At 41.0% G+C, this 22,635-nt stretch overlaps 1 protein-coding gene across 2 annotated transcripts in view; it reads right to left on the reverse strand.

Annotated features, from left to right (window-relative positions):
* NKAIN2 (sodium/potassium transporting ATPase interacting 2) overlaps positions 1-20,005 on the reverse strand; it is a 516,773-nt gene extending 496,768 nt beyond the window's left edge. For both annotated transcript variants that reach the window (XR_008483185.1, XM_054279166.1), the window contains exon 1: positions 19,890-20,005. Coding sequence is in view for 1 of the 2 variants with exons in the window: in XM_054279166.1 (XP_054135141.1) it covers positions 19,890-19,943 (54 nt within the window). In the remaining variant the exon portion in view is untranslated. The remainder of the gene's footprint in view (positions 1-19,889) is intronic.
* Positions 20,006-22,635: the final 2,630 nt, after the last annotated feature.

Genomic DNA, 22,635 nt, shown 5'->3' on the forward strand with positions numbered 1-22,635 from the left:
TTCCCTTTAATCACTTGTCAGGCTTCATGGACTGGCAATTGCAATAGAGACTCCATAAACTAAGACTTTCAAAGCTGTCAGAAAGGCATTCAGGTGTCCATTTTGTATTTAAATTTTAGCAAATTTGAGTGACTGAAAACAGAGGCAGCTTTCAAAAACTTGAGTGTTGCCTTCACAAACTCAGAACTGGTCTGCTGAAAGCACACTTGCCTGGACTAAGACACAGGAAACATGAAGATCACTGCCCATTGGTAAGACCAGAAAGCACAACACCCATCTGACAGTACCAGAACTGTACTTAGGAAGACTGTAGGTCATCAAGAGATACCTTTTAACTGTAAGAGTTTGGGGCTTCTCTTGTGGTGTTAGTGGTGTTTGGGGTTTTTCCCTTTTTTGTCTGGCAGTAAGATTAAAACAAAGCAATCAGATGGGCAGTCAAGAAATAAACCACATCATTTTTCTACCTCAGATTCAAAGAAAAGTGCAGCTAAAGTGCAGGATGGGTCAGCAAATGAACTGCTCAGCTCTGTCTGTGGGATACCAGGGATAGAATCAGAATGCCTGAAGTTGGAAGGAACCCACAAGAATCATGTAAAATATGGGACAATGATCAACAAAAACACCATTTTGTGCAAAACATTGTCTAGCTATGTTTAAAAGAATACCTAGGAAAGATGACTCTAAAAAAAAAATCTTAACTCCAACATCAGAGTATTTTCATCAGGTCTGGACATTGCTGTAAGGAGAAACAAACAGCCATAGAGGGATACTCAAAGGCAAATTCCACATTCTGGCAAGGAGTGACACTGCTCTGGGCGCTGCCACCAGCCCCTCCCGTGTGGCATTCCACATCTGAAGGATCTCACACAGTCTGTGGCAGGAGACACGTCCATGGCACTGCCCTGCACAGGGGGTGCAAAGCTAAGAGCATGAGCAGAAAGGAGAAATATTATGACAATTATCACCCTGTCCACGTGAAAACTTATTCAGTATTTCTAATAAGCACACAGAACTCCAAGTATACTTATTTATTATTATTGTTGAAACTGACTTAATGTCTCACTGAATAAAAGCAGACCACAATAAGTAACTGAGCAGAAGAAAGCAAGCTTAAAACATTTTCCCCTTGTGAAGCCTTTTTTTCAATAACTACTGATGATGATAGAAAAAAACATAATTTAGAGTGCAAGGGAAAAAAAAAAAAACTAACCAAAAAGAAAAAAAAGTTAAGCCCGATCTTTTTACCATAATCTTGCTTTCCCTGACAAAGCAACTTGGTGTTGTAGCAACAGTAGTCTTTACAAGGGAACTTCCAGGGAGTTTAGCTGATATTTTAATAAGACCTTTTGCTTCATAAAGAGGCTTTTGTCCTGGAGCTTGAATCTACTCTTTTGGTAACAGAGATGATTAATGTAGCTAATCTTTGAACCACTTTACTGAAAAAAATTAAATAAGATCAGTCCTGAAATGAAAAGCATCAAGGGTTAAGGACTCAGATCCAGTTCTCACTCCTTGATGTCATGACTGTGAATGGTGAATGGGTGAATGACTAAGATTGCTTCTACCTGACTCTAAACCACACTAAACAAATTCCCAGAAGAGATCTGCTTTTAATACTGTTTATGCATCTTATAACTCCATCACAGAAAATTAGTAGAGCGGTCCAAAGAGCTGAGTCCAGGTACATTTCTTTAGGGAACTCTTCTATTTTACATAGAGGGAGCCTTGGCATCTTCTTTGTCTTGTTCTTGGTCTGTGCTGAGTAAGAGCTGGATAGTTCCCATTGGTCCTAGGCTGCTGGCAAGGGTACTCCCTCTGAAAAGGGCTGAGAAAGGAAGGCTTCAGCTGCTCAAGAGGGTAAACAAGCAGATGTTTTTTTCTTGTGCACACAAACTAACATTTACTGTATGAAAACTGGGCAGTGCTGCAGCCACCGCTATCCCTTCTCCAGACACACCATGACAGAAAGGACCAAGCTTCATGTCAGGGATGACAGAGCAACCTCACTTCCTGACTCAAGCACACCTTGCAAGGGTGGATCTTAACCCCATGCAGGCATCTAATGTGTGCAGTGGGTGGTCAATTAAACCCAGCCAGGAAGGGGAATGAGAAGCCTTTCACCCTCAAAATGACCCAGGAATACTTCTGCCTGCTCTGCATGCCCTGCTCACAGCAGACAAACCAAGCAAGCAGCCCATGTTAGTACCTAAGGCACATCCATGGAACTGATCTAAACAGCTTCCACTATACTGACTATTTCTTAGGTTACCAAGTAGCTAAAGCAGGAAAGTGTCCAATCTTTAGGTCTGAGTAGCAGCTAAAATAAGTAAAGACAAGTACAGGAAAGAGAATTAAGGGGGAATGATCTAGCTTAGATGCATCAGTATGATACCAGTATGATATTAGTAATGCTTCAAGTGAGTTCAGTACATACTTAAATTTTGATCAAATTTTTTTGGAGATGATTGATAAACTCCAGGAAACAAACACAAATATATTTAAAGGACTACTGAAATCAAGTTAGGAAAAAGCAACACTAAAAGCTCGTATCAGCCAGAATTAACCCCCCACAAAATCAAAATAACATTAATTATTATACATTCAGCAACTATAAAGCATGTACTGCTTGACAAAAAGTGAAAAGAAAAATGGAAAAGGACATTTATGTTTTTGTAAGCTAAGTGAGTAAAAAAGCAAAAAATAGCAGGTTTCTTAAGTAGAAGAAACCTGCAAACTATTACCTTGTCTTAGCCAAATGCTCCCTCACTGTGGGTAGTCTTAAAAATACCATAGTGGTCCAACTGTAATGCATTCTTTCCTCTATCATGTGTCTTGTTTGTATGGGCTTTAAAAATCAACATTTATACAATTTTTGAATAAAAGTGTCTAATTGACATTACACAGGGTGCCTAACTTATGTTGATTCCTTTATTGTAAAATCTGAGCTGAAGCTTAAATTTCAGAAAAGTTTCTAAATATATTCAATATAACCCATAGACTTTATCACAACTTTTATACTACTGTGCTAAGTACTTTTAAGTTATCTTTTTTCTTTTACCAAAATGAAGTTTAAATATGTCTGCTTGCTGATAGGGCACATAAGCTAAAAGTAAGGGGTTTTTCTACCCCCATTACTCAAACACCTGAACTGATTTCTCTGTTAGGTGAATAAGCCATGGGTGATTGGAATTAACAGAAAGGCAAGGTATTTCTCCACCAAAAGGAACATAATTTCTGATGGACAGCAATACTGGTTACTGGCATAATAAAGCCAACTCTGTGGGCATGAAACCTCTTGTCCATCCCTCTAGCAACAAAGTCTCCTTTCCCTGGACTGCAGTCCTAATGCCTCTAAAGAGTGTCCAGAGATCCCTGGTCAGCAAGATCCAGCAGCAGAAGCCTTCCATCTGTGTTTGCTCCTGGAGATTATATCACCTCTGAAGAGCAGTTCTATATTTCTGTGTTCCCAGACTGACCCTGAGTCTTGACACCTTCACTCATCACCCAGGTCATTTATTTTCTTCTGCTCTCCTCCTTTTTCCCCCCAAGTTAGCAGTCCAACACTGATAATAATAGTAGGAAGTAGCCGAATGAAGGACTTTTCTCATTTAATTCAATGACATAAATACGAAACATTTATCATTTACTCAACTTGTAGGTCTGCTAAAGACAAATTCGCTCATGACACATGCAAGATAAATTCATATCTCTTTCTAATAGACTTCCATTAGTATCAGACTTATCATCCATTCCCCTAAAGTCTTGAGTACCACCCATGCAGCGTAGGAGATTATGATTCTATTCAATTCAACAGGATTCTATTTTAAAAACGTACAGCACACACATTCAGAGCTGTGACTTCATTCAGGCATATTTTCTTAAGCTGCTGTCTCCTTTGTTGCAACACTGAGCTGAAAATGGATATGTAATCCACTGCTTATATGCACCCTCTATTCAACATATTAAGACTCTGCCTGTACCTAAGCTTCATCTATTTTTCCCCAGAAGCCAAATTTTTCAGCTCAAGTGGTAAAGTTATGAGAGTTTTTCTTTGTAAGTCCCCAATTCTATGACACATTCAGTGTCATGATGCATGCACTGCAGTACACCTGCAGTACCTGACACATCACTGCTTAAAACATTAATTCAATGTCAAGTATGACACCTTCCCACATCACTGAGACATACGTATTTTTTCCTGTTAGATAAACACATAAGCATACATTTTCTGTATATATACTTACATGCATTGAACAAATATTTCAAACTGACTTGCTTCCTTCAACCTCTTTATCTCATCTGAATCCCTGAAAATGTTGTCCTTTTTGATTTCAGACCAGTATAAAAAGAGGTTAGTCTAGTGGAAAGAAACCCCTCTGAGAATAAATTAAAAAACTAGTTCCATCAATGATGTTATTTTCTTTCTTCTCTCTTCCCTCTATCTCTTCTCCCCATTCCTTTACCCCCACATCTCATGGAAGCTGTTACTACAGCAGAGACCAGTTCTTATTTTCCTACCTGCACTTCTTGAACTCAATAAGCCTTACTGTCATTTCATTCACTTATTATCAGAGGATTTTCTTTCACTAAAGGTGAATTTCTTTAAAGATGTGCAGTATTTGGGGAAAACAGCTCTGCCTCTTTTTCTCCTGTCACGCTGCAACAGAACTGATATTCCCTCACACTGGGAATGGGAATACCTATGGGAGTAAAGATGATAGTCCAGTGAAATACAGACAGGTGTATTTGGCTACCCATTGCCTTGTCACCAAATAGATCACTAATTGACTGCAAGCAAGAAAATTCATGCAGACTCAGTAACCTATGAAAGAAACAAAAAGAGTGATTCCATCCAGAAATATTTCATGTTTATTAGTAGCTACTAAGTAAGCAATCCTCGCTGTTTATATAGCTTAGCTTATAGCTCATGGCAGCAGCAGAAGGCAAGCTAATATAAAAAATACCAAGAAGTGGCTCTGTGTAACTTTTCTTCATTCCAAGACATTTCAAGGAAGTAAAACAAGTAGGACTTGAGTAGTGAAAATATATGAACAGTGACAAAAAGAACATATGAAAAAAACCCACAGCCACATACTCCATTAGTGTATGTCAGCTCTTGGAAAGCAGAGACTCAGACACCATTATGAGGAGATGAACTTTATTAGCTCTATTTTACAGTTTTCCTGTTTGCAATTAATTTACATCCATCTTATTGCATGAGTAAACCTCAAGAAACAGTGAATAGCCTCTTTTTTGTGTGTTTTGTGTGTTTTTTTCCTTGATGTGTTCTGCAGATCCATAGAGGTAATATAACTTAAAAAATCCGGTTATGGCAGAGCACGTGCTTGTCAAGAAGATGGGGCCTGACTCTTTCCAGTGATGCCCAGTGACAGGACAAGGGGCAACATGAACAAACTGAAGTATATGAAGTTCCACCTGAACATGAAGAAAAACTTCTTTACTTTGAGGCTGTCAGAGCTCTGGAACAGGCAGTCCAGAGAGATTATGAAACCCCGCCCGAATATGATCCTATGCAAGCTGCTCTAGGTGAGGCTGCTTTAGCAGGAGGGTTGGACTATGCAGATGGAGAGATCATCTCCAGAGATCCCTTCAACCCCAACCATTCTGTGATTCTGTGAAATATAAAAGGGGGTAAAGAGAAAGGGGGGGAAAAAAGAAAAAAAAATATCCATATTTTAACTTATTTTATATTCAGCACCAAGCATACATCAAATGTGCAGGGGAGCAAAAAAGCACAATTATTCTGTGGATTCCAGACACCTACTTTATGACTCAATATTCTATACCAAGCTCATGGAGATACTTGTTCTTTCAGAGCATGATTTAAAGCACCTAAGTAAAGTTTCTAAATGCTAACAAAGAGTAGTGAATTACCCCGCTAGAGGCACCTGCCTGCCTCCATCATCCTGAAAGGCAGCCTAGGCACTGGGGTAGGTACCTGGAGGGAATTCCTCTCAGGTGCTTGCATGCATGGGAGAGTATGGTGGCAAATAAAGCAAGCAGTGCAGAAAATGACACAGATCTCCAATAAGGTGCACTAGAAATACTTTATGATTATACTAGCTGACTAGTGAAAGACTGTGATGACCCACCCTTAAGAGAAAGGAAGGGTGCATTGCATTATTCCTGCAAGCATAGGGAGACTGTGTAGATACAAGAAGAAAGGTTTTGGAAAATACCTCTATTTTCTAAACCTGTACCTAAATTTTTCAAGTATGAGTACTCTCCTTAGAAGAACTTCACAGACGCATCTTCCTATCTATCATTTTGAAAATGCCTCCCCTTTCCAAGGCCAACTTCCTTACAGAAGCAGCACTCAGTCTGCGGGGTACCCGCAGTAAACCACTACAATGTGAAACATTCTTCTTCAAGCAATTAGTAAGCTAATAATGTCATGCAAATATTTATTTTCTTACACTACAGAAACATTATCCGAAATACAGAATTTTCTAACATGTTTTTAATCAAAAATAAGGATGGTCTAACATTCCTAAAGCATTAATGTGGAGACTAAGTGTCGAACAAAAATCTAGGGTGAAGCTATGTACAACTATGCACAAGATGTGCCAATCAGAAATATCTACATAAATTCGTAAACAAATTTTCAGCTCACCATCAGCTCCTGCTGAGACAATTATTGATCAATATTCTGTCAAGTATAACATAATTCTAGAGATTTATTTTCCTTATCCCTCACTTTAACCTAAGACCTGCTGAATTTCAATTGAAGTAAATACACGATCTTTACCTTTTTGACCTTTAAAAAAAATCACTAAGCACATTTTATCTCTATCAAATTTTATGTTCTAAAGAGATTTTGGTGGCTGTGTTTGCATAGTGACCTTATATAAGTCCTAGGATGGCTAGGATGTAGAGGTTCCTCATAAATGTAATTTGACACTTTATATGGAAACACTCCTGGAAGATTAATCATTCCTTCGCTCAGCAAGCATGTCTCAGCACACTCCTTAACAAATTTCACATCTTCAAGATAAATGGGATAAAAGCTCTAGGTTACAACACACCGCTAAAGAAGACCAAAGACAATCCAGTGCAAGAGTCTCAGGTCTCTGTGCAAGCACAAGTTTTCTCCTTCACCTTCCTGCTGGATTATGTGGGTACAAAATGGACGTCATTCAGTGTGAAATAATTTTACACTGTAAGAATGCAATTCAGTGGCTATCATTGCACTGAGGTATGAAGGGTGCCAGCATGGCTCAGTCCCCTGCATGCCACCATTCATAGCTTACATGGAGGACATTGAGTGTGTCCGCACCACAGGGCACTACCAACACAGGGAGACATCTAAGACAGCAGAAAAAATTTGTCCTAAATTGTGCAGGTGGGCCTAGGGTGCAGAGATTAGAGTCATGTTCTCATGAAATCCGTAGAGGCAAAAAAATGAGGTGGTCATCTCGTTATGAGAGACATACCTTCCAAACTGCCTCAGAGAAGGCTGTTCTTAAGTGCTCCTCTGGCACCTGTTGGTATCACCAGCTTTCACTCTTTAATATACCTCATACAACAAAAAAAAAAAAAGATAATAAAGTTTTTAAAGTTTATTACTGACACACAGCTTCATGCCTTTCCCTTTGGTCCTGTCACTGGTCACCACAGGGGAGAGATCAGTGCCTGCTCCTCCTCCTGCCCTCACAAGGAAGCTGCTGTGAGGTCTCCCCTTAGTTTCCTCCAGGCTGAACAGACCAAGTGACCTCAGCCGTGTTTCATACGGCCTCACCTCAAGGCCTTTCACCATTTTATGCTCTCCTTTGGATGCTCCCTAATTGATTTATATCCTTCTTATACTCTAGTGCCGAAAATACAATATTCAAGGCAAGGCCACCCCAGTGTAGAGCAGAGTGAGACAATTTGCTCCCTGGACAGGCTGGCGATGCTGTGCCTGATACACCCCAGGACACAGCTGGCCCTCCTGAATGCCAGAGCATCCACTGCTGACTCATGTTCAACTTGCTACTGGCCAGGACCCCAGGTCCTTTCTGTGGGGCTGCTCTTCAGTGTCTCATTCTCCACCCTGTACAAATACCCAGGGTTGCCCCATCCCAGGTTCAGAACCTGGCACTTGTTAAGCTTCATACGCTGGTGAGTGCCCAGCCCTCTAATTCATCGAGGTCTCTCTGCAGGGCCTTTGCTTTCAAGGGAGTCAACAGCTTCACCCAATTCAGTATCATTGTGCTCATGCTGAACATCAAAGCAGCAGGAACCTTTAGCATAGCCATTTTCCAGAGAGCTCAAAATGAAAGGTAGCAGTGAACTTACTGTAAGTCTAGGTTTTCTAATTCATATAAAAACGTAGTAGCAGTTTGTCAAAAGTCAGCTATTTTTAAATGGCATAAGCATAAAAGGAAATGTCAAATATTACCTGTTCAATCCATTCATCACTGTAGCTTTGTATCTTGTCTGAAATTAGTAAGGAAACTGTCTGGAATAGATGCTGCAGTTTCAAGATGAATAATTTTCACCTTCCAAAAAAAAGGGCTTGTGCTCACCAAGAAATCTAATCTGTCACCCCAAGTAGTGCAGAATTTCCAATTTACTCAAATTTTGAAAAGCAAACAAAAAACAAAAGAGAAACTTGAATGAACATTGAGGCATGTGTTTACATTCTCTAGGCCAGTCTGGGTTGCCTACCAGGCAGCTCTGAGCCGACAGAAGCAAGTGCTTACAGATTTGCATATGCAGCACATTACAACAGCTAAAATGCCAAGAGGTGGTTCTTGAGAATATGTTCTTGGGCTTGCCATGGTCAATAAACCTTGCTGTTCACTGCAAATGGTTTTCTCCAGCTGAGTTTACATTAGTTCTTAACAGCATTATGATGGCACTGTGCCATTGCTATGTTCTTTGTTCCAATTCAGTCCATTTCTCAGCAGAAGTGACAGCAACCAAAGCATCATTACAGGATCTGAGTAACTTTGGAAAAACCTACTGGTCACTCCTTTTCTTTTAATCCTGATGTTAGCACAAAATGCTTACAAGTTGAAAATATCTCCTGCACACCAAACTTCCTCGGACTGCTCTTGGGCTGATGGGTTCTGAATACTGGGCCTTCTAGTGAAGACACTCAGCATGCACTGAAAAACTCAGATGTTGTGCATTTTGACAGTGCCTTTCTTACTCACCGTGTTAAAAAGGCCAGCTAATAATTGCTGGAAGTTCGAAACCTCCTTACAGACAATGAACTCTGAACAAGCAACTGAATAGTTGCAGATCTGTAACTATATCATTCCTGGTTTTCATATCTAAGTTATTTAACTGAAACCACGAGAGCTCCAGCATCCCCTGTTGGTAAGATGAAGAGGAGGGTTATACTCACAACTTCTATTATCATCAGTGGTAGTTCCATACATGTGCTGGGCAGAGAAGAGCAGTTGTCCTCTCATAAGGTGCTAGTCATGAGAAATATAATACTGATATGGGACCCACATAATTTTCTTTAAAAGCACACTGCAAAGCAAGAATGATGGCAAATGACAGGAAGCAGGAAAAAACCCCAACATTCTCTCATGGTTTTTTAATTTCAGTTCACAAAGAACAGCACATTTCTGCAGCAAATAGAGCTCACTAAACCAGCTGCCTTTTGTTATTATCCTTATGCCTATCTGCGATATTATACAACAGATACCACTTTATTGGTGTCCATAAATAACTTTTATTATGCATCTGAAACAGCACAGTTTAGCACGTTGCACAACAGACATTTCTTCCAGTCGTTGAAGCCAATAACTTTACTTCTGTACCTGCCACTATGACCCCCACCACTGGGTTATGGCTTTCATTTACAAAAAATGAAAGAAAAAACAAAAAAAATTGTACCAGACAGTAGGCCCTCTAAACAGTCTGAAAGGTTGTCAGGACCAGAAATGGGCATTATCAGGAATATTGCTGAACACTGCATCCAACTCCAATTTGTTGTGAGCTTCATTCTAGAAGTACCAAATTTACTGCCAGCTCCACACTCAGGAAAGCCCGTCTGATAAAATCCAAGACAGTGAACTCTGTTTTCAGGATACACTGAAGCCCATATCTTATGTTAACACAACCAGTGCCATCATCTGGCTTGTTACCAAGCTGCTGTCACTGTCTGCAACTTCTGCAAGTGTCAAAGAAAATACAAGCTAACTGGCCTCAAGGGCATGAAATGGGCATGGACAATAACTTAAATGTAAATTAAAAAGATAGGGAAAAGGTAAAATCAATTTTATAACTCATGACAAAAATAATATCCAAATTCTATACTGTATTTTATTCAGTCAAGCCTCTTATTGTTTTGCATTCCTTTAGCCGCTAATGTTTTAATTTGCTTTAATGCTATTTGCTCTGCCAATTTGAACAGTGATGTAATGACATATGACTCCCTCATATCCAGTGGTACTCACAGCACCTTTGTCACTGGTGGCCCAAGAGCACAATGAACAGTATCTTGAGTTTAATGTATTTGTGGCTTTGTGAAGGCAGCAATGACACACAATGGGTTTTTTCTCCTTTTGTTTCTGCGCTCCGTAATAGAACACCCTGCCACAAAGACTGTGACCAGAGTATAATAAAAAATGCTAAGCCATTGCCAGTCATGGCAAAAATTTGCAAACTTTACATTTTGTTTAATTATTGAAGAATGGCTTTTCAAAGAGACATGCATTGTTCTAAAGAGGCATCACAGCATCTATCTTCCTCTCCTCACAAAAGCTTTTTATCTTCAAACAAGAAGAATATACTTGTTGAGGGCCAATTACTAGTCTGTCTATGAAGAAGTTTAAAGGAATTTTTAAGTGGTAAATTGACCCATACTATGAGTCACCTGGAGAAGAAGGACATCATTCCCTCAGATAGTTAAGCTTTCTCACACAAATATGAGTCAGTACCTTAGATTCAAGACCCTCTAGCTCTTAATACTACCTTGTTCTTGTACACCAATTTAATTCACTACTGCAGCATCACTCAGAATGACAGTAAAGGCTACTCAAGGTGAACAGGGGCAACCCTCTGACCCTTGTTCTAGGCCTCTAGCATGACTTCCATTCATCCAGAAGAAATGTTATGCATCACTGAATTATGTTCTGCTTGAATTCTAAAAAAAGAGGTTGACAGTCTATCTAATCTTCTTTAGTACAAATATATCATCAAAAATAAACAGGCTTAACTGTATAATGAGGTTAATAAAGGTGCATGCAGAAGAGAGGCCTATGCAGTTGATAAAAAGAGGCAGCCACTTCCAGAAGTTGGTTCAGAGCCTATTCACTACATGTTTGAATGAGACAGCATGAGTGTCTCTCCCACTACCTACAAATGGTGCTGCATTTTTTGCCTTCTGAAAGGTGATGTAATGTACAAACATGACAGGCATCACCATTTCAACATACCTCTTAGAAATAATAGAATTAACCTCACATGCTGCTTTCTGTAACAAACTCCACTAATGAGAATTCCTTCATAAGAAAAGAGTCAGGAGAAAACCAGAACTCAATCTGTTATGGTATGAATATAGAATATGACAGACTTTTCTTATTCCCATTCACACAACTGGTAACTTGCCAGTTACACATAACTGGTGACTTTCTACCAGAGATACTGCCTAACATTCCAAATACAAAAAAAGAAAAAGAATACTCCCCACACACACTGCCACCCCAAACTCTAATATTAGAAACCTAATATTAGAAACAGCATAGGAAAATATGAGATTCATTTATGTCAAATAAATGGGGGTTTTTACTGTTTTCAGCAATCAGTATAATAATCAGCATTTCCTACACATGTTACATCATCACATAGGCAGCAGAGAAGCAAGTTGTTTGTAAAGATTCACCTTAATCCAAGCATCAGTGAGAGGTATTTTCAGGGTATCCAGATACATGTAAACGTTTAAGTAGGAATCAGCAGATCTCCAAACTGATAAACATTTCTCATAAGTAATGTATGAATTAAAATCAAGTTTTTATTAAAAATGCATAAGTATGATCTGTGGTGAATAGAACCATTAGCTATGCATGTTTACTCTTTAGTGAACACAGAAATCAGTAATATTTCTTCTAAATGTCATTTCCATCAGAGGGTTATAGAATGATAAAATGCTTAAACGATTCTCAGATGCCATCCAGCTGGTACATGTACAACTGGGGAGAGGACATAAAATAATGAACTGTGAAATGTTTATTTGCCACAGGGGCAAGAAAATGTCATTTCAACTATTGCACCCATTCTACTTTACAAGTCAGGTGGCACTTAACAGTCCCTCACTTCTGTGATAAAACAAATGAATGAAGGCTAATCTGGATGACAATAAACTATCCGATTCTTTAAAGTTATTACATTTTCAGCACACTCTTTTTGATCGCACAGTATTTACAATGCTCCCTGTCTTCTTCACTCCTGTTGGAAGCTACAGAAAAATCATCCAAACCCCAAAGTGAGCACAAATTGGTTTTATCCATGTGATTTTAGCATCATATTTTAGGGGATCATAACGGAGGATGCACAAAGGCTGACATTGTTCTAGCGGAAGCAGGCTCCTTAATTTTTCTTCATAGTCAATGAAGACACAAATACTTTTCCAAAACAGCATTGCTCAATCTGTAGATCACAATTGTCCTTAAAATCAAACATTCCTCACCAAAATAACAAGTGAAAATGCAAGAGTAAGGAAAATATAAATAATAAGTACTGTGAATTACTAATATCATACAATGGGTCTGTGATTTTTCTTTTCTCTCCTATTCCCAAAAAGCCTACATTAGCTGAAAGACCACTTTACTTAAGGCACAATTCTAATGGTCACCTTAAGCCAAGAAACAACATTAGGCAATCTGACCTATCCCCTGATGCACTCCCTCTTCTGATTGCAGGGATGCCTAGAGAGATTATTCTGATTTAGTCATATCATCAATAGTCTTGTCCTCATCCAAATTTGAAAATACTCACTTATTATTATTCTCCATAAAATGTCATTTGAATTCAGAACCTTACATGAAATCCTGTAAAAATTGAAAATTTCTGACATACCTTTTACAAAAGACCACTGGAATCTGCTGTCTCTTTTGTCATTTTCCACCTGGGATAATCTCTTGAGCTCAGCGGGACAATGGGACCAAAACTGAAGTCTGGAGTGTACTGGGATCCACAAATAGCTCACTGACATCAGCCTCCGGAGCAAACATTGTCTGAATCTCACCAGTCCCTAAGCTCAGGGGAGTTTCTAAAAACGTCATGCTAAATGAAACTGGATGTTGACATCTCTGTTATCAAATGCAGCAAAATATTGAGAAGATCTCATATGGATTTAGATGCATTTCTGGAGCAACTCATCAAGTACTTGTTTTCACACCTTATGTGCTGCACTTTGCACTGCAGTGTACATTCTCATGGCCCAGCCTGGGACAATAGTCACTACCATTATGACACTAGTCGTAAAACCATTGTGTTTTTGTTTTCAACCACAGAACCTGTTCCTTTCTGTTAACTACAAAATGAGATATTTCCCTTCACTGACTACAGAGTGACTAGAAGGAAACTTTGGAGTATTTTTAAAATGCTTACTTAGTGCTTTTTGTAAAGCAACAGAAAAACAAAACAAAACAAGAGAAACCGCAAAAATAAAACCACACCACCACTCATTGTTCAAGGTGCTAGCTCAAGTCTCTGTCTATATGAAATTAATTCCTACTGTCACAAGTTTTCCCCATGGCTACACAAAAAGAGTAACTTTGCTAGATATTCTAGGTGCCTATAACCAGGTAGTTCAATCAACTTCTATCTATTTAAACCTTTCCTTCCTACCAAACACTACAGTATCAGAATGTTGAGTCTGCTAACTGAACTGTAAAGGAGCTTAAAAACGCAGTGAATTACAACTTTTTTCCAGCTGGCTTTAAATCTTTTACCCCTGTAACTTAACACACTCCACTTTTCTTAAAGTGCATAACCAATTACTCATTATTATTCATTTACACTTCTACAAAAAATAACACTGTCCCATTCTCAGCAAATGTCAAGCCACTAAAATTAAATTATATAATGGACTGTTTCCTCAGGCATCCATTTTTTGCACTGACCACATCTTTTGAGCTCAAGTTATGAGAAACAAAAAGTTTGGTTATGAATCCTAGGTATTTTATCTCAAAAGTAGACATTTATAAAAGTGCTCATTTTTCTACAAAGGTCTCACAAATATAAAAACATTACTACATGCTTTCTCATGACAAGAGATGTTAGCTCTCTGAATTCATAACCACGTTTCTGGTGTATCTATTTCCAGCAACACCTCAAAATTTACTCCTTCTACTCCTTAGTGTTATACAATAGCTCTCAAACACACATCTGCTGAAAGTCTGCTATTCACAGACTGTTTCCTTTTCATTGCTAGTAGGATCACATGTTTTTGGATACAATGAAACTTTCACTTTCCTATCAAATCTGAAACAAAGCAACTTTAAAGGAGGAAACAAAGCAGGACTTTAAAGAAGGGACACATGCAAGTTGTTGACTTAGTCACAATTTTAATAGTAGCACCTAAGTATTACCCAAAACTGAAACCAGTTCTTTCTATTCTTTGCAGATTGATAAAACTACAGATCCACAGGCTTAGTGCAGTAACATTACTTCCCATTCCACGTGAAAAGCCCACGTTTTTCATTTCCCTTTTGCTAGCAGAAAATGTAGGAACATGTACATGTCATCAGAATTTTCCACTGCAGACACTTCTCTCCTAAAGCTGCTATAGAAAACTATTGGCAGCAGTGACAATGAAACACAATCAAAACACACATGCAAAAAGAAAAAACCTCTCCCCCAAACCCAGCAATTAAAAGCAAAGTCCCAAAATTTCACTACTGCTTCCCTTTAACAAAAATGAAAAAAAAAAAGAGACATTCTACGTTCACTAGTTATGTATTCTGGTGTGCTATGGCAAAGTACCTGACACCATGCTTGGTGTAAGACCCTATATTAACAAAAAATATGTTCTTTATTGCATAATACTCCAGGATAACTAATTCTAAAGAATATCCACTGTGATTGCCTTTGCTTTGCCCTCAGTGGGAACTGAGCTCTAATCCAGCAAACTTCACTCTCTGAAAGTCCTGAGAATTAAACCTCCAAACTGTTAAAACATGACGTTTTCTCCAAGTAAAAATATTCATGATATTAAACTGTATTAAATCTTGTAGCTAGATTTGTGATATAGACTAGAGCCGGTCATGATCACCATTCCTGAATGAGCATAAGAATGTTTGCTATTCATATTTTTAAAAGGCAAACCTAAACTTTACACGGCCGATCACTAAGGCAGACTTTTCTCCCAAGTATCATACTCTGTTCTCTTTAGTTACATATGCTGATTTTTAATAATGCAAGCGAGAATCGGAAGAGTACAAACAACTCTTCAGTCTTATATTAAGTGTGCAATATTGATTATGAACATCTCTTGTGATAACTCTTGTCATAGAAGAAATATGGTAAATACTTCTTTCCATACTAAGATCTATGTAATTAATTTTCTGGGTTTCACCACTCTACCTTCTGCAGCTCAAATATGTATCCTCATGTCCAACACACAATTAAATATGTGTTTATGGACACCAGTATCACAGTTAAGTATAGAAATTACCTCAGCTGAAACAGTTTTTGAAACAAAGTATTTTAATTATCTCTTAATTAGCATTATTCGTCTGTGGAAAACTACAGAAAGAGGACATTCTATACAAACCATTTGCATTTTGATAATCTTTTTCATTAGCTCAAAAGAGCTGGCCTCTTAGCAAACCAACCAAATCTGGGTATCTTTTCCATTCTGCTTGGCCAGCATGACAGACTGGGACAGTGGCTCCAGCCAGACCTGGAAGAGGATGAGTTCAGAAAGAGTCACCACGAGCTTGTGTGCACATAGCCCCAACTGTGAAGTGCCAGCAAGAGGAAGGAGAGACTTTACAAGCATCAGATACCGGTGCTTGTGAAAGACAACAGTTTTTAGAGATTCAGATAATGTATTTACATTATAATACATACTTTAGAGCATCAGATGGAGTACCTCACAACCACTAACTGACCCTTTGCGCATATATATATATATGTATATGGCTTGTTTAAAAATTTTGTATGGTTTTAATACTTAGTTGGATTATCTGAACTGCAATATAGCTTACTTTAAAAAGAAAGAGGAAGAAAAGAAAAACGACAGGCAGGACAGGCAAATTTTACAGAAATATTTATATAAATGAGTTCAGTAAATTCAGATGGAAACTGAGAGAAGGGAGAGTAAAAGCTGAATTATCTGTTATCTAATTTGCTTTGTGGGAGTATGGCAATCTTTGTCTGATGGTGAGAAACAATAAGGCAATGATTACTGGGGACTTAAATTTTCCTCATGAAGTACTGTCCTTTCTCATCACTGCACTTGGGGGGAGACCTTCTAAGTAGAAAACATACTGTACTTTTTCTTGTTTTGTCGTGCTCCAAGTTTTCCCAAGCAGCAACAATGGGAAAGAAGAAAGTTTAAAACTTGTTTCTGTAGGGCTCTTGAAAACTTCTAGAAAGCAAAATAATCTTGGCAGTTTCACTTTTGCTGCTCTCTTAAAAAGACTAGGCAACAAGACATTAGTGCTACTGATGCAAGCTATTAATAGAAAAGGAAACACTCAAAAATAGAGAGGTTTAAAGGACAAAATGAAATAGTGGCGAACTCTTTTATTGCAACCAGTACAGTTACCACACAACAAAAATCACCAGAGCCCCTGTGCTGAAGGTTCTCTTCAGAAGGGAAATGAACAAGAGACCAAAACTAATATTGTTATATATACATGCATATATACGTATATATATGTATATATATATATGGAGAGAGAGAGAGAGATAACAAATTTTGTATACAGAAAGCAATGCCTTGCTCCTAACATGAGCAAAATTAGCTTTTACTTGCTGCTAATTTTTCTCATTGGCTACAAATGCAGAGGAAAATGAGCTGTCAAAGGTTGTTTTCCATAGTACAAATGAGAGCACAAACAGTGAGGTATATGTTTGTTAATAAGCAGAGAGCAATGATCAGTATGCCCTTGAGAGTAGAAGCATTCCTTGAGGTTTCTGATAATCTGATGGTATACAGTATGTTGCCTTAACTATGAGCACTTAAAATGCATTTATGAAAATAATTCTGCTTGTGCAGGGTCTCTCAAGCTAATGCAGCTCTACTCCTGCACCAGTATCTGAAACAACACCCTTTTTTACCCATTTTGACATCTACATCATTTATGTATGTACAATATGCAACAGTTTCTCTAATGAACTGCAGTATTCCACAATACTGTTTATTGTGCAGTGCCTACAAAGACCAATTAGATCACCACACCCTTGCTTTGTAGAGATGGAAGAACATATTTACATTTAAAAAAACAAAGAAACCTTTCTTCTTACCAACTTTTTCCTCAAAATAAAAGTATACTTTCTACTTAAATATGACCATTTTAAAACTGAATCCCAAGTACCAGTAAAACATAGTCTTCACACTTAAAGCTTTACACTTTTTTTTTGAAGTGTGGTTATCAGTGTGGAAATGCTTCCCACACCTATCTCCTCAGGCCAGATAACTACTAGATCCTTTATTTTTGATTTGCATCTTCATTAACGTGGCTGATAATTCCAGGATGAATCTTGACAGCATTTGCTCCTTTAAGTAGTCTTTACCTAAAAAAGTACTGACAACCAACTAATCACCCTTGGGCCTACTGAGGAGAGTTAAATCTCCTTGACTTAAAACTCATAACCTATTCCCATCTGATGGTATGTGGCACATGAAGGAATATGGCACGTGATTTTAATAAAATGTGTATTTTTTTCCATTCCGTCTCCTTTTTCTCATTTAAATGATTGTTCCGGTTTTTAACCTATCTAAATGTCATGACACAGGCCAAGTGTGATTCAGAAGTTTTCACTGCTGTTAGTACATCCTTTTCTTGCCCAATAAAAATTTTCAAGTTGGCTTTCAGTTTACAATTATCTTTAAAATTTCCTTAAGGTACTCCAGAAAACAGTATTTATTTAAAAAAATATGTTTATTTGACCCTCTGGTTTACAATCAGTTGTAGGAAGCTTCATGTAGAAAGTAATGCTACAGTTCTGCTTAGCTTACCTGCTCATCCACCTGCTGATATATTCCTACAGGCATTTCTGTTGATGTTTTTATGAGTTCTGCATGTATTTTTTGTCACCATGAGTTAGCAAATATGCTTTCCTTCACAGACTTTCAAAAAAAAAACCAATTTAACATCTTAGCACATTCTATAGTCATTCATTACCTCCTGGTTGTTAAATGCATTAAAAAAAAAAAAAAAAAAAAAAAAAAAAAAAAAAAAAAAAAAAAAGCTCTGCAAGAGGCACAATTTTAACCAATTTTGTCCCCTTTGGAGGAAAAAAAGAAAAAAAATATGCTTCTGAAACTTAAATGGATCTGAAGAACTTCAGACATTAATTTTATGTTTCCAAATTGCTGGAAAAGGCTACATTCCTACCATTCCCCACAAGATTCACTCTATCGCTACTACTCAAGATTTCTTTTTAGACAGTATACATGAATAAATCATGTCTGATAAGATACATCCAGTTGCAAAGAATTAAATAACTTAGGTGGGGAACAGCATATAGAAATAAAATGTGTTCCAGAATACAAAATTATTAAGGACCGATGACAACTGATGAAAAGATCACAGGCATTTCGAATTTCTGATCTGCTAACACATCTTTCTTTCTTATGTACTGTTTTACTGATTTGGTTCCTGAAATCTATTATTTTTCTTCTTTTGTAGTTTTCTTAGTACCTGCCTCCAGGAAAGAAATTGGCAACAATGCTGGTTGCTATTGACACTGACTTACACTTTCTCAGCAAAACTATTCACTAAGAGGTAGAGGGATGGAGTAACATGAAATATTTCATTTCTGCCATAAGGTTAACTGCTTAAAAAAGGTGCTTCCAGCACCTGTTCTGCCAGCACATGAACATTCAACATAATGAGAGTAAGAAATGGGGCATATTACATTGATAAGTCTTTATCTGTATGTCATTGCATCCAAATCCACTGGAATTCTTACATCATGTATCTGATTCCACAACAATGAAATAACCCATTGTATACATTGCAGAAAGGGATATGAGTTTCTTAACTTTAACCCCAGTCTCTTTCAAAGCGCCACAATACAATTGCACAGCCTAACCATCTTGCTAAGCAGATCTATTTTTAGGCAGCTTCTTTGTTATTGTATCTCAGTGCCTACTTTTTAAACTCAATCTAGATTCGCTGGTAGCTGAGCTTACAAGTGCTGCCACATGTCTCCTCCAAAGGTAAATATAAATATATGGCTGAGTTCTGTAGCAACATAATGATACAGTGTTAAAATACACTGGACAACAAGTCTGAAAGAAAACAAACAAAAAAACCCCACATCCGCAGAACAGCTCAGGCGTGACAACTTCACACAGAAACACACCTGTATGGCAAACTGTGTGCAAGCTGCGCATCACCTCTGACACGCGTCTCAGCCTTACACAGGGCCAGTCAAAGGCAGCCAGGTACCAACTTGACTCAACGCTTGGGAGAACTGCCCGAGTTTATTAACTCCGCCGTGCGCCCACCGCAGAGTCCCCGCCGAACTACCTGTAACACAGCCCCAATTTCCCACCCTGCCGCCCCGCTCGCATCCCCACGCCGGCCCTCCCGGCCCCTCCTCGCCCAAAGCGCGGGCGCTGCCTTCGCACCCTGCCCCTCCCCGAGCCCCCACTCCGGGCAGCGGGGGAGCCGCCCCGCCGCCCCCTCCTTCCCTCCCGCCTTCCCCCCCCCCCCCATCCGCGGGCCGCCCCCGCCGCCACTCACCAGCTGCGCGCCGCACACGGCCACCAGCGTGCACCGGCCGCTGCAATAGCCCATGGCTCCCGGCACCCCGCGCCGCCGTCCCGCGCCGCGCCCACTCAGGCGGCGGGAGAGCACCGCCCGGCCGCCGCCCGGCTCCCGCCTGCCGCCGGCGCTCCCCAGCCCGGGACCCGCATGGGGGCGCGCCCGCCCGCCCGCCCTCAGCCGCGGCCGCAGCGCCCGCCGCCTCGGCGGTCGCGGGCAGCGGGGCCGGCCGCCCCCGCGGAGGGCGGCAGCGCCGGGGGGAGGGCGGCGGCAGGTGCCTGCAGGAGCAGCCGCGCTCTGCCGCGCAGCCCCAGAGGCATCTGGGCTTCAAAGTTTGCCCCCTCAACTCCGCTCGCAAACCATCCGGGCTCGCAGCCGTCTGCGGCGGGGGGGAGGCGGGGGGAGGAGGGGAGAAGGGAGGGAGGGACGGACGGACGGGGAGGCGAGGCAGGCGGCGGCGCTAAGCTCGGTTCACGCTCGCAGAGCGGCTTCCCTCCTGCCCACGGCATAGCTGCTCCCCCGCCCGCCTTCCTCCTCCTTCTCCTCCTCCTCCTCCCGGTAGGGCTCAGGCAGCCCCAGCCGTGGGAACCCCTCTCCCGGGGGCTCCCCCGCGGAAGGGCGCGGAGAGGCGGCGCAGCGGCGGGGGGCGCCTCCACTTGGTCTGCGCGGGCGCGGCGAGCGCGGCTGCACCTTCCTGGGCGCCTTTGTCTCGGCGGGACCCCTCTCCGCGCCCACCCTGCGCGGAGCTCCCCCGCACCGCACGGCGCCCTCCGCAGCCCCGCCGCCGCACAGGCACAGCCCCTCCGGCACGGCACGGCACGGCACGGCACGGCACGGCACGGCACGGCACGGCACGGCACGGCCCGCCGTCAGGGCAGCGGAGCGGAGCGGGGCCCGGCCGCGGGCGCCGAGCGGTGCTAGCGCGGCCGCAGCCCCGCGTAGGGGCGCGCTGCTGCCGCCTGGCGGGCCGCGGGCGGCGGTGCAGGGGAAGCCGCCCCAGCCGCGCTCCCTCCGCTGCTGCCGGCACCCGGGAGAGCTCCCCGGGAGCGCCGGGAACACGGCGGGAACACCTGCCGCCGCACCCGTGTGACTCCCACCCTGAGCGGAGCTCACAGGCGGAGGCTGATCTAAAGAGTCTGACCTGCAACACTGGGAGAGGTCCGAGACAGAGGCTAGGAGTGTGAGGGCAGGAAAAGAAGGACAACACTGGTCCTATTTAGAAAAAAAATATTAATTGCTGTCAGGGAACTGGTTCTGCCCACCATAATGATGAGGAACTTTGCACTTAGTGACTTGATCCGGCATTCCTCCACTGTTAAAAGCATTCAGAATACAGTGTGTTGATGGTAAATTATGTGTCAAGATCTGTTGTGTCAATCAGTCTCCAAAGGTTGTTAATTGCTGTGTCATCACCAACCACCTTGACATTGCATTTGGACCAGGTCACTCTTACTGCACTGCCCATAAACAGAAGTAGTTTTATCCGGGATGTCAACAATTATGAACTGGAGGAATGTCACTGGGTTTCCTGAGCACATGTGGGTATTTGTTTGCAGCACAAATGCCCTGTTAAACTGGAAGCTCTCTGGGAGCTTATAACCCCATGTAGTTTGCTCTCACTCTATAAGCAAGTTTTTCAAAAGTGTTGGCAAACTGTCAGATGAGCAGTTATGACTCCTAAAATTCTTATAATGTAATGAGCACTTCACAGGGAAGCAAAACACACACAGAAGTGGCAGTGTTTGTCCTCTGCTCCAAAAGTACATTCTTTTGATTGTCAGCCTTTATGCTGTCAGACACAGTATGGACCAGTCAAATCTCTGGGCACCAAACACAGTGAACATAATCACCTGAGGATCTAAGGAGGCAACTACTAGGGATAGCCATAGCTGAGGACAAATAAAGCTGTGGAACAGCTGAGGCTCAGGAAGAAGAGCTGTCCAGCAAGTGGCAGAGAATAGTTCAGGTACCTCTGAACTCAAAGTCTTTCTTGACTTCTTCAGCCTATCATGCTTACACTTACAGGATCACAGAACAGATAGAGTTGGAAGGGACTAGAGTGGGTCATCTGGTCCAACTTCCCTGCTCAAACAGGGTCACCCTATAGCACATGGCGGTGGCAAGAACATCTCATTATCTGAGACTGGGAGCTGGGAAGCTAACAGAAAGGGCAGTTTGTACTCTTTTGGACTCTTGTGAGGAAGCAAAGGGTTCTCTCTCTGTGCCCATAACTGATCTGGTTGTTCATTACAGTGGGAGGTTTCCTAAGGAAAACATGGGCAGTAGTGGAAGAGTCCAAAATTACAATCTCTGTGGATTCTCTTAACAGCTTCCCAAAGCTCCCTGTTCCTTTTTCTTCTCAACACCTTCTCCTATACCTTTCCACTGTAAAAAGATTCTCAACTTGTTTGCCTTCTCCTAAGTATGTTTAAAGTAAATGTGTCTGTTTCTGTGCTGTTGTCCACTTCTCCCTGGTCTGTGGCTTATCTCTCCACACAAACTTCCTTTCTCCATGTCACTTTTATCTGTTTAATCTCTTTTATCAAGAGGACTCGAAGTGAGCCACAGGATGGAGCTCTCATTGGGTCAAATGCTCAGGTCAGGGCCTTTTTGAGTTCAGTCTGAGCCTGTTCTTGGGGCCCTGCAGCTTCAGCATGCAGCAAAATCAGCTGTGTACACACAGCAATACTGGTTTTTTTGGTTCCTAGTTAGACTTAACAAAAGG

This window comes from Melozone crissalis, unplaced genomic scaffold (assembly GCF_028551555.1).
Source record: "Melozone crissalis strain CALT ecotype California unplaced genomic scaffold, PUWL_Pcris_2 ptg000027l_1, whole genome shotgun sequence".
Classification (NCBI taxonomy): domain Eukaryota; kingdom Metazoa; phylum Chordata; class Aves; order Passeriformes; family Passerellidae; genus Melozone; species Melozone crissalis.